The 13,578-nt window shown below is 45.4% G+C and overlaps 1 protein-coding gene across 1 annotated transcript in view; it reads right to left on the bottom strand.

The window, feature by feature from the left end:
* LOC137434355 (cytochrome P450 2C5-like) overlaps positions 1–13,578 on the bottom strand; it is a 62,713-nt gene that overhangs the window by 21,533 nt on the left and 27,602 nt on the right. The window contains exon 7 of the mRNA XM_068127266.2: positions 37–187. Within this exon, the coding sequence (XP_067983367.2) occupies positions 37–187 (151 nt within the window). The remainder of the gene's footprint in view (positions 1–36; positions 188–13,578) is intronic.

Consider the following 13,578-nt stretch of genomic DNA (forward strand, 5'->3'; position numbering starts at 1 on the left):
CGCACCCAAAAGAAAGCAAAGATGTCAGCCTCTTACCTTGCACATCTGGGTTTACGATCATGATGAGCAACGCGCAGCGTAATGTTGTTGAAGTCGTTTCACTGCCAGCCACAAACAGAGATCGTGTGGCGAATGTCATGTGATCATCGGTAAATACCTTTTCACCTGTTTCGGGCATGTTATTCTCCTGAGGCAAAGGGAAATTCCATCCAAACAGCAGTCAGAGAGAAACCGTGTAAAACATTCCAGGCAAGTGATATTTCAATATTTACAGGTACATCTATAATAATAAAAGGCAGTGTGTGTGTGTGTGTGTGTGTGTGTGTGTGTGTGTGTGTGTGTATGCATGCAAGTTGTTTTTCCCTGCTATCCCCACACATGGGTGGACCTCAGGAGATGGAATGATCTACCGGGTCTCAAAGTATCCACCTCCGTTAGCATGTGTGTGCATGCATGCATGCAGAGTGTGTATGTGTGTATGTGTGGTGTGTTTCATATAAAATGGCGTTGCACCATCTTGGTCAGCTCTGTCACATCGCTGGGTTCTTATGCCGCCATTTTGTTTCGGCTTATTCAAATGTGCCTTGGCTTGGAAACACAATCTACTCCCACGGACTAGTTAAAGTATTGTTACATTTATGGGGGGTAGGTGAAAGAATACCGTAGGAAAGGTAGCACTGTATAATAATATAAATAATAATAATTCATTTATTTTGTATAGCGCTTTTCAAGTAGCCCAAAGGCGCTTTGACAGAGTGGAAAACATAATGCATAACAATACATGAAAACCACAATTGCAAAAAGACAAGAATCAATAGGGAAATATTTAAAGCAAAAGGAGGGAGAAGGAGAAGGGAAACTGTAGAAACTGTATAGGACCGTGGACGTGTAGAAGGGAAACTGTATAGGAAGTAGAATGGACCGTGGACGTGTAGGAGAAATCTCGATGTACAGCAATTAGGGAAACTGTAGCTCATGGTTGTTTATGTGTTCACCACACGAGGGGTGGTGTTGTGCTAATTATCGGTAGTGCTTAAGGATAATTTCCCCCAGTGCATGCTTTCCCTCTGTGATTTTCCCCTCACGTTTTTGCTGACAAGGCCAGCCATGCAAAGAAACCTGTAAACAACGTTTACCGCCAACTACAAGCAGGCAGGATCAAGCTAAGCCCCACCCAAAGGACCTAATAGGCAAAAGCCCGCGCATGAGAGGTGGAGAAATGGGCGGTCAAGAAAAGCCATGAGGTCACTCCCCGAGGGACGTGATTCGTCCGTGGGAGGTGGGCGGGGTGAACTAAGAGGCGAATGATATGATTGGCTCAACTGAAGAAGAGGAAGAATGCATTTTATCTGAGATCGAACAAGAAGGTTTCGCCATCTTTGTTCTGTGTGCTGGAAAAGCGTGCGTGCTTTTTGGAGGCTGGTGGAGCTTTTAGTTCGTGATGGCATTTTGAGGAGGTCTTGGCGGCTGTGGTGCTCTTTGGGGGAGTTGGAGGCCGCGGTGTGCTCGCCAGGCAGTGGGACCTAAAAGAAGCCATCTTTACCACTCCAGTCTCTTTGGAGGTGTGGGTTTGAACATCGCGAGAGGTTTGAACATCGACCATTGTTACCACTCTCCACAAAAAGGGGCCATTTGAGCCAAACGATAAGTGCCGGCACAAAAAGGGATATAATTTTCATTTTATATTCCCCTGTTTTAAATTCTCCTGTTTTATATTCATTCCCCTGTGTGAGGATCCTCAAAGTAGACATTAGTTTTTACCTCATCTTTCCTTTTCACCTCTTTGGTTTATGTTCATTAAATTCTTTGTGGTGCATTTTATTTGTCGTGTTCGTTTATTCGTTGTGGTTTCGGGAATAAACCCGTGTTTTATCGTTCAACTAAACGTCTCGCATCCCGTCATTCCCGGCATGTAAATATAACCGCCATATATTCGGCTGCTCGCCTCAGGAGTAATAAAGCTGGTTCAGCTATTTGTCCAAGGCTGGTCTTAACTAGATACGGATAGGACAGTATATAATCACAATCTGGATTCAAATTGGAGGATCGGATCCCATACATTAAATAAGTATCGAAATTTGGAGTGAAATCTGAAAATTTAAAAACAGTAGTGATTCTTAAACCTAAGAGTATATATTTTACAAAGTTTTAAGCAGGGCTGTCCTTCCTCCTGCTCCACATTACTAAAGCATTAAACTTAACTTTTTCTGCTGTTTCACCAATTATATTGAGTGAAGAAAAGATTAAGGAATGTGCCCAAAAGTGTAACTTTATTGAGTGCAACAAAAATAATTAATCAGCATGAATTTAGTGCAACAAAAATAATTAACCAGCATGAATTTAGTGCAACAAAAATAATTAACCAGCATGAATTTAGTGCAACAAAAATAATTAACCAGCATGAATTTAGTGCAATGAAAATAATTAACCAGCATGAATTTTGTGCAACGAAAAGAATTAACCAGCATGAATTTAGTGCAACGAAAAGAATTAACCAGCATGAATTTAGTGCAACGAAAAGAATTAACCAGCATGAATTTAGTGCAATGAAAATAATTAACCAGCATGAATTTAGTGCAATGGAAATAATTAACCAGCATGAATTTAGTGCAATGAAAATAATTAACCAGCATGAATTTAGTGCAATGAAAATAATTAACCAGCACGAACTTAGTGCAATGAAAATAATTAACCAGCATGAATTTAGTGCAATGAAAATAATTAACCAGCATGAATTTAGTGCAATGAAAATTATTAACCAGCATGAATTTAGTGCAATGAAAATAATTAACTAACATGAATTTAGTGCAATGAAAATAATTAACCCGCATGAATTTAGTGCAATGAAAATAATTAACCAGCATGAATTTAGTGCAATGAAAATAATTAACCAACATGAATTTAGTGCAATGAAAATAATTAACCAGCATGAATTTAGTGCAATGAAAATAAATAACCAGCATGAATTTAGTGCAATGAAAATAATTAACCAGCATGAATTTAGTGCAATGAAAAGAATTAACCAGCATGAATTTAGTGCAATGAAAAGAATTAACCAGCATGAATTTAGTGCAATGAAAAGAATTAACCAGCATGAATTTAGTGCAATGAAAAGAATTAACCAGCATGAATTTAGTGCAATGAAAAAAATTAACCAGCATGAATTTAGTGCAATGAAAAGAATTAACCAGCATTAATTTAGTGCAATGAAATTATTAACCAGCATGAATTTAGTGCAATGAAAAGAATTAACCAGCATGAATTTAGTGCAATGAAAAGAATTAACCAGCATGAATTTAGTGCAATGAAAAGAATTAACCAGCATGAATTTCGTGCAATGAAAAGAATTAACCAGCATGAATTTAGTGCAATGAAAAGAATTAACCAGCATGAATTTAGTGCAATGAAATAATTAACCAGCATGAATTTAGTGCAATGAAAATAATTAACCAGCATGAATTTAGTGCAATGAAAAGAATTAACCAGCATGAATTTAGTGCAATGAAAAGAATTAACCAGCATGAATTTAGTGCAATGAAAAGAATTAACCAGCATGAATTTAGTGCAATGAAAATAATTAACCAGCATGAATTTAGTGCAATGAAAATAATTAACCAGCATGAATTTAGTGTAATGAAAATAATTAACCAGCATGAATTTAGTGCAATGAAAATAATTAACCAGCATGAATTTAGTGTAATGAAAATAATTAACCCACATGAATTTAGTGCAATAAAAATAATTAACCAGCATGAATTCAGTGCAATGAAAATAATTAACTAGCAGAATTGATGCCAAGGCTTCCGCAGTCAGGCCTGTGTACTCCATGGGGGTATTATCTTATATAATTATCTCTATCTTATATAATTATAATTAAAAATAATTATACGAATTATAAGCAGAATAATTATTCTACAATGTTTTCTGATCGGGAGAGAGAGTAGGTGAATTATCACCAGTATTCTGACCGAAATTATTTTATCAGGATGGGAAATCGTGCACTGTTGGGCTCTTGCTCACGAACCAAGGCAATAATAAACCATTTGGTGCATTTTTACCCTGCGCTCGCAAAGCGAAAAGCAGGGTTAAGCATTCGGTTGCGTACGCCGTGTGTGCATGGGTACGTGTCTGCATTTTAAAAAATTCATTTTCTCGGCAACGGTTGGTCCGATTGGCAATACGTTTTACCATAGGAGTGCCTCCACCTGTAGAATTTTTTTAATTCATAATTATGACGTCATAGGACACGTGGTACAGACGTCATCTTAGAAAAACGTTACACCTCTATAATTCCCAAACCGCTCAATGGAAAAAATCGAAACATGGCTCATTGTCAAGTACTCCCCATGGGGAATAAGATATGTTGATGATGATGTCATCGGTGCCTTCATTGTGACATCATAATTCGACAAGTATGCTTGATCTGATCAGTCTGAAAAATAAAAAAAATTCCTCTGCACCAGTTCGTCCAATGGACACAAAATTTTCAGAATATGCGTGGCTCCTCCTGTATAATTTTTTAAAATGATAATTATGACGTCATAGGTCACGTGGTACAGGCACCATCTTTGAAAAACCGAAAAACGTTGCACCTCTATATCTCAAAAACCTCTCTTTGGGAAAAAATTGAAACGTGGCTCATTGTAAAGAACTTCATATGGGGAATAGGTGTTGTTAACGATGACGTCATTGGTGCCATAATTATGACGTCATAATTCGACAGGGACAACGCTTAGTCTGATCAGTTTGAAATTTATTGAGCGTGATCTATGCAACAATTATATTAGAAAATATAAATTTATGATTTCATCGCTCACGTGGTCTGGCAGCCATATTGGATCAAAGGCAAAAAACACGTTCAAAAACAGAAGAGTTGGCTCGCACCAATTTGACTGCGCAGGATAAGTATTCTATGAATACGATCTAGTTTTGTTTTGTAATTATATGATGTTTTTTGAGCAAAGGGATATATATATATATATTGTTACGGATCTCGGACGTCGGCGCTCCCCTTATCAAGGGAAGTTATAACGTCCTTCCCGGTGCGACGTTAGGTAGGGTTTGCTAGGCCTAGGGGTTCGCTGCTACCTAAGTACCAACGCCAGTTGGAAACAAGGGATTAACTCCCGCTCGAACCACGGATGTGATGGACAATGCCGAGCGGATAGCAATCCGTGATCCGAGCTATTAACAAATGACTATACCAGATTCTAAGCGGTTTCCAATCGTGCCACGTTTACCCAATGGAAGAAAGGACGGATGCGATCGGATGGAGAGGAAACCAGAAGGTAGGAAGAACAAAGATGGGTTTATTAACAAATATACAAGAGAAGAGGAAACGAAAGGATGTACAGGAAAGGAAGAGGAAGAAGCAGCACACAGGGCAGTCTTATTGCAGTCTTAACTTAGGACCCCAGACAAAAATACACACTCACACGGGGATTGTAGCTGGTGGATGGTCAGGTAGAGGGTCCGGTGATGGGGTCCAGGCTCCAGGTGAGGCTCCAGTCCAGCGGCGAAACCCGGCAGGCAACTCCGCATATCTTGGAACACGGCCGGACCTATATATAGCGGGGAGGGGGGGGGGTGGGGGGGGAAGCTGGTGTCCTTCGTACGTGATCATGCTACACGCCCCCTCTCCCAAGTTCTCTTATCAGCGCCAGCGAGTGAGTCCTCTCCCAAATGTGTGCTCCGTATCAGTCTTTTGAAGCAACCAGCGCTCCCGACAAGTAGTCCCTCAAAGGGCTTTGCGCTCGCCTTTTTATAACTCTTCGCGCGATTACTCCACGAGCCAAAAAGCCACGCCTGCCAGCGATGTTACCTCAGCCCTGGTTGGCTGGCGAGGGCTTACCGGCCACGCCTTTGACGGCTGGTTGACAGGCCACACCTTCTTCTTGGCGTTCCGCCCCCTTTTTCCTCGGGCCTAACCGCATGGCTTATGGCGTCGTTTGAGCGAGCTATGAGGCACCAACTGTAGGGGCGCGTAATGGCGTCGCTTGGAGAGGGAGATCGCAAAATGGACGGAATTGGGACCTACTCTTATTTAATTGATGCAACGCAGATTCAACTATTGGAAACACGGCCTTATCTAAAACACATAATAATGAAATAACTGGAATTATATGGTGTCCTACGTGTTGCTTGTGGCCTATCTAGGGGTGCTACCTTTAACCTTTAATGATGAGAATTTATATACAAGAGTTATTTACAAGTGAGGGTTCTAAAACCGCAACACTGCACCCCCCCTTCTTTTTCCAGGCTCATCCCAAGCCGAAACAAAAGAGACTATCTTTTAAATTAGTGTGACACTTAGGTGTGGTTACCCTCTACTTTTAACCTCACCCTGAGTGCGACAGTTTTAACACTAGATATGTCCCACCTGCTGCGTTGCATCCTACCTAACTGACTCAGGCCCACAATTAACCGAATTACGGAATGGGCTTCAAACTAAACATTTGGCCGGTGGGGAGCATTATTTACAAGACACTAATTATATACAAACTGCAACCCAGGACCTATCTTTTGTGGGAAAAGAATAACTTTTGAGAAGGGGAAAATGCCACTGCAATGCACTGCACTGATACACCATACCCATATGTACTAATAAAATGAATGCACCATAGTAAATAAAAAATGCACCAACAAGCACCATGAAAGCACAATCCATGAAAAAGGCACAAAACACATTTCAAAAATAATAAATGGTGTCTTCTTGCTTCTCTGCTCTGCTGGGCAGATGTTTCTGGCTGTCTTCTTGCATGATGTTATTTTAACAAAAAGGGCACACACCGCGTCCACTTTTTATTATTTATATGGCCAGCAGGGCCAACTCAGGTGGTCCACCTGCATGGCGTAGATGCCACTTAAACAGTGGTCCGCAAGCCAGATACCGCTGGCAACAATGGTCGGTCCCAGCAGAGGTGCCAGGCCACAGAACGTGTGGTCCATAAGTGGTGCCAGGCCACAGAAAGTGTGGTCCATAAGTGGTGCAAGGCCACAGAACGTGTGGTCCATATGGTGCATCAGTGCAGGCAGGAGGCAGCAAGGGTGCAGGCGCACAAACCGCGGCACCTGCACACTCCCCTCGGGCACAAATGAACATGGTCCATGAGTGGGGAAGGAAGACAAGCAGATTAGCGGGGGAAGGGTGCAAGCGTACACATCAAAACAAGGTAATGTAAGATGAGGGGCGCAGGAGAGCGAGCCGAGAAAGCTCGTCCCTACTCGTACGTCACCCCCCATGTCACCTACTCTACCCTTGCCCCTACCCCGTATTTACACAATTTACAAATTCGTCTCTACGTCTTGTCCTTCCCATCCCCTCTCATTCCGAATTCGTCATCAATCCCTCCTAAGGAGGAAGAGATGGAATAAACACAATGTCTCACCCACGTCAAGATGTGTCTTTCATTCCAAATGTTTGCCAAAACCTGGTGTGGAGTTCTATCACCCTAGGTGAGTGGATGCGGATGGTGCGAAGAGACTTTCTCCTATCTATCTTCTAATTGACATTAACACTTTTAGCTACCCGGGGTCTTGCCCTGCCAATCCATTGGCCACTTTACTCTATGCGGTTCTAAAAACCAATTCCCATTGCACATACTGTGGTGCTCTCCAATTTTGGGTCTCACTCCCCCGATTTTCCTCCCTGTGCCCTCGCACAATTTTGGGGCTGGGTCGTGTGGCTCACCAGCAGGTCCGCTCACCTGCACACCTCCGCCACTGTAGTTGCCACCCGAGCTTACCTAGCTCCTCACCTAACCTGGGGAAGGCCCTCTGGCTCCCTTACCCCACTAATGCCCCCTCTGGCATCGGGCTACCCGGGTCCTCTCTCGGGATCCATGGGCCCCATTGAACTCTACTACCTGGCTCCCAGAGCCTACCTGCGGCCTCACCTGGCCGACAGACTACCAGTGGCGGAGTGCCCATTTAACCATTCTCACTAACAGGCCACACGCCCAGCCATTTCACTTTACTCATGCACCAAACGAAGCAATACCTTGCTACTTTCAGCACCACAGATGTCAATATCCAACCAAATCTACCTACTCCCTCTACCTGCTTTTAAACTACCCTCCCTTCGTATTCGTGAAGGGGTCCCTCCTTCCCCCATCCACTCCTTCGCACCATACACTCCACTCCACGTATTCCACACTACTCACTCCACACCATTCATTCCACACACCTGTACTTCACTTGCATATCATGCAGGTCAATCACTCAACACACACACACATCCCTCTCGAGCATTGCCTCATTTCATCACCCTCACCACAAAGATTCTCATGCACACAGCATCATCTGGCTATCTATTTCCCCTAATATTAGTGCTCTCCCTGTCATCCCTTATACTATGCACATCCCCCGTCATTATCATCCAACTACTCTACTCTATGTCCCCACTACCTGTACAATGTCACTACTTAAATCTTGGTCACCTATGGTCATCTCTAGGTCCCTTACATTTATTCTAACCCTCCCGGGCTAGATTGCACCGCCAAACCCCATAAACTATAGCTCCTTTGCCCCAAAAAAGTGAGGATGGTAGAATTACAATCCCTCCACACCGGGCATCATTTTCAATCACTACCGCCAATCGTCCATTACACTATGAGCCTCTTCGGTGCATCAATGCATTTTTAACGAAGCCGAGCGATGCATATGGGTGGTCTGTCTCCTGCAGGTTGGGTCCGTCCGGCATTTGGATTCAGGGGAGGAGGTTTCGTCGGGCCAAGGCTCCAGGCACCATCTCGGCGCAACGCTTTGCGCTCCCAAGCGCGATGGCCAAGCCTTCCCCGGCCGGAGCGCCACCACCACAAGGGGGCGCCACTATGAACCTCCTACCTCCCCTCGAACCGGGCTGGTCGCCTTGCCTGGCAAAACGCGGCACCGACCGTGCAGGGCGGGGCCCGGCCCGAATCGTGCATGGCGCTCCTTGCAGGAGCGACGCGGCAATGATCCCCGCTGGCCCCCGCAGCACACAAAGAACACCACGCCCCGAGAGCTCGCGTCGGCTACCCATCAGCCTAACCGCTGCCCCGGTTAACGTCGATGCTCCACTCGCATGCTCACACCACACATTCCTTTCATTACTCACACATTCTCGCGCACATTCTTGCACACTCATTCTCCTCGCACACTCTGTTATCACACACTCCTCGGTTACACACCTCTCCTCCGTTACGTACTCCGTAACACTCATGGGTGTGCACTTTGTTGCACACCCACTCAGTACACACCTACCCATGGGTGTGCACTCTTTTGCACACCCAATAACATGCTCTGGTGTGCTCTCCCGCATAAGGATTAGCAAGTACGGCATCATGATGTGAACATGGACTTTGCACAATTTCCATTTCTTCCTTCAACGAGTGCTTTTCTAAGGCCGCCGTCTCTTCGAACCCAATTTCCACTATTTGTTTGATTTTAATTTCTTTATTTTCTTTTTCCTTGTTAAGCTCGACGACCGCTGGTGCTAATAAAATAAAATTCTCTACTTCGGCAGTCGCCGACTTCCCCATACCCCGGGTCGCGATCTCTACCCCGGTCCACGTGACTTTGCCCTGCTCAACTTCGCTCAACCCGCGCTCCTCAAGCCGCGCTACCTCGTCGCATACCCCCGCAACCCTTCCGCCTGATCTGCGGTCTCTGTCTCTCCCCATCTGTCTTATTTCATACTGGGCTTCGTCCCTCGCTAACCCCTCATTTATTTCCCAGGCTTGGCCATTTATGTCCTCCAATTGGTCTCCGAATCTTTCTAATCCTCCCAATTTGCTGTCTAATCCCCCAAATTTGCTTTCTAATCCCCCCAATTTGACTTCTAACCCCACAATTTGACCTCCCAATTGCTCCCCCAGTCTATTTTCCATTTGTTTATTATCGGCCCTCATTTCTCCCATCTCACTACTTAACCCCCCAATTTGGTTACCCATTTCCATTTGTATGACTGCCTGCAGCTGCGCCATGAGGGCCTGCATATCTATCCCTCCCGCTTGCGTAGCGGGCGCGGCCTTCGTCGCCATGTGCGAGGCGCCGCCATTTTGTGCGCCTGCAACCCCCGCTACCGCACCTTCTTCGTTTTCCTCCTCCATCTCTCCCACTTCTTCCCTGGGGTCCTGGGTTAACTCTAACTCCTCTTCCACCCCCTCATTTTCCCCCACCGGCATCCAATCGCCTTGGTTATCCATGGCACGATCCAATTTAGATGTAAAAATTTCGGCCACTCGAAATTTTGACCAAAGTTTTGTCCAAAAATATAAAAATTTGGTTTGGGTCCAAATCCCACTCCTAGACACCAATTGTTACGGATCGCGGACATCGGCGCTCCCCTTATCAAGGGGGGTGGGGGGGTTAATCCCCTTGTCTTTTTAGCTGGCCGTCCCGAATCCTGGAAGTTATAACGTCCTTGCCGGCGCGGCGTTAGGTAGGGTTTGCTAGGCCTAGGGGTTCGCTGCTACCTAAGTACCAACGCCGGCCGGAAACGAGGGAATAACTCCCGCTCGACCACGGATGTGATGGACAATGCCGAGCGGATAGCAATCCGCGATCCGAGCTATTAACAAATGACTAGACCCGATTCTAAGCGGTTTCCAATCGTGCCACGTTTACCCAATGGAAGAAAGGACGGATGCGATCGGATGGAGAGGAAACCAGAAGGTAGGAAGAACAAGGATGGGTTTATTAACAAATATACAAGAGAAGAGGAAACGAAAGGATGTACAGGAAAGGAAGAGGAAGAAGCAGGACACAGGGCAGTCTTATTGCAGTCTTAACTTAGGACCGCAGACAAACATACACACTCACACGGGGATTGTAGCTGGTGGATGGTCAGGTAGAGGGTCCCGGTGATGGGGTCCAGGCTCCAGGTGAGGCTCCAGTCCAGCGGCAAAACCCGGCAGGCAGCTCCGCGTATCTTGGAACGCGACCGGACCTATATATAGCGGGGGGGGGGGGGGGGGGGGGGGGAAGCTGGTGTCCTTCGTACGTGATATTTGCACGTTCGTGCTACACGCCCCCTCTCCCAAGTTCTCTTATCAGCGCCAGCGAGTGAGTCCTCTCCCAAATGTGTGCTCCGTATCAGTCTTTTGAAGCAACCAGCGCTCCCGACAAGTAGTCCCTCAAAGGGCTTTGCGCTCGCCTTTTTATAACTCTTCGCGCTATTACTCCACGAGCCAAAAAGCCACGCCTGCCAGCGATGTTACCTCAGCCCTGGTTGGCTGGTGAGGGCTTACCGGCCATGCCTTTGATGGCTGGTTGACAGGCCACACCTTCTTCTTGGTGTTCCGCCCCCTTTTTCCTCTGGCCTAACCGCATGACTTATGGCATCGTTTGAGCGAGCTATGAGGCACCGACTGTAGGGGCACGTAATGGCATCGCTTGGAGAGGGAGGACGCAAAATGGACGGTATTGGGACCTACTCTTATTTAATTGATGCAACGCAGATTCATCTATTGGAAACACGGCCTTATCTAAAACACATAATAATGAAATAACTGGATTTCTATGGTGTCCTACGTGTTGCTTGTGGCTTATCTAGGGGTGCTACCTTAACCATTAATGACGGGAATTTATATACAAGAGTTATTTACAAGTGAGGGTTCTAAAACCGCAACAATATATATATATATATTGTTGCGGAGATGAGGACTGTATATTTTTTTGATTGTGTGCTGTACTATTATTACTATTGTTTATTCTGCGCCCCCCTACCTCCGGAGCTGTGTAAAGGTGAAAGGGCATCCCATAATTAGTCCACAAGCATACACATCAGCCAAGTAATAGAATACCCCTGTTGATAGTTATCTCTTATTCTGTGTTTTAGAGTAAGGCTGTGTCTCCCATTAATTGAAGTACTCCATTGCACCAGTGAAAGAGAATAGATCCCCTTTCATTCCCATCCCCAAAACCTCCATTTCCTATCACATCCCCTTTCGTCATTGCTGAGCCCTCGATTCCCAATCACCTCCCCTCCAATAACCGCCATTGACCACGAGGCTCGAGTCGGGGAAGAAAGGCGTGTCTCCACCTCGTCATAGAGGGGAAGAGGGGCGTGCCCACCCGTCGTCATCCAGGGCGGAGCCCGAGGGTCGCGCGACCAACCAGGGCCGAGGTGAGCACCCCGATGGGCGTGTCCAAAACGCCGGCGGCTTAATCGCTGGAGGCGCTATAAAAGGCGCGGACGGAAGTGAGTCGTGAGTTGGTCTGAGTTGGTTGAGAGTCGGTCGTCAAGTGGAGAGTGGTGAAGAGTCAGTCAATAGAGGTGGTGGTCAAGTGGTTGCGTTGGTTGCGGTGAGGAGTCGGTGGTAAAGAGTGAGGGACCAAGAAAGAGTTGAGGGTGTGGACCAACGAGTCAGACAAGTCCTGGGAACGCAGCGGAGGCCGCAGCAGCAAGAACACCCAACAGCCAAAGGGGGCCTGAACGGCGGTTTGGAGCAGGACCGTAAAGGAACGGCGGCTGCTAAACGCGCCGGTTGAGCTGCAGGACCCCCTTGGACCTTTCCTCTCCCTCCAGCCATCCACCTCCTGCCTTTCCACCCTTCTTGTGTACGTGAGTTTGTTTTGTTTGTTCTGTCCCTGGGTATTTAATTAAGTCTGTAGGTAAGCTAAAATTTGCACTGTGTCACCTGCGTCTTATGTGTTGTAAATAAACCTTGATTGCTCCTTTTTGCTTGTGTAAATAATAAATCCCATTACTCGTCTGTACGTCTTCTCGTTTTATTCCTTCTTCTTCTTCACATCCGTGTCGCCTTTGTCTTTTCCCTATTGACTAGCTGCGGTGCGATCCGGCCAACGTTTGGGTGAAATTGGGTTCTAAGCGGGGAGTAACTGTTCGGACGCGGTAATACCAAACCGCTCGGTAAAATAACATCTAAAACCGCGTCTGTAACAATATATATATATATATATATATATATATATATATATATATATATATATATATATATATATATATCTATATATATATATATATATATATACTGTATATATATATACATATATACATATATATATATACATATTGTGCTTTGATATTTCAGCATGATGTTTGAACTAATGGTGAATTCATCTGTACAATGTTACTATGATTCAAATGATACATACATGATGATTTAGGAGGTATTGCTGCATGTGTATATACTAGGACGTGCCCGTACGTGGGTGCCCGTTCCTTGCCAAAAAAAAAAAAAAAAATGTCTTCGCCCATGCATGCATGGGCGTGCCCATGGGCCCATGGGCGTGCCCGTAAGTGCGTGATGTGACCGTACAATGAATGTATTGTCCCGACGCCGCAGCTCGGATGGCGCTGCAGTTAATCGGGCCTGTATCGGCAGAGTTATTATAAACGTGTACTACAATCGATCGTACCTTACAACAATCAACACAGATTGCAACGTCAAATAAATGAATACGCTCTCAAATGTGCCGTCCGAGGCAGCGTCTGCTCGCCACGTTCAGCATCAGTACGTCGTCACTATGACTATCCGTAAGTCCGGAAGTGACGTCCTCATTTGACTGTCCGGAAGGTCGCATATCGCAGTTACGATGAATCGCAAATTAGTTTTAATTAGTTTTAAAACA

This window comes from Myxine glutinosa, chromosome 10, assembly GCF_964187855.1.
Source record: "Myxine glutinosa chromosome 10, kmMyxGlut1.1, whole genome shotgun sequence".
In the NCBI taxonomy this organism is placed as follows: domain Eukaryota; kingdom Metazoa; phylum Chordata; class Myxini; order Myxiniformes; family Myxinidae; genus Myxine; species Myxine glutinosa.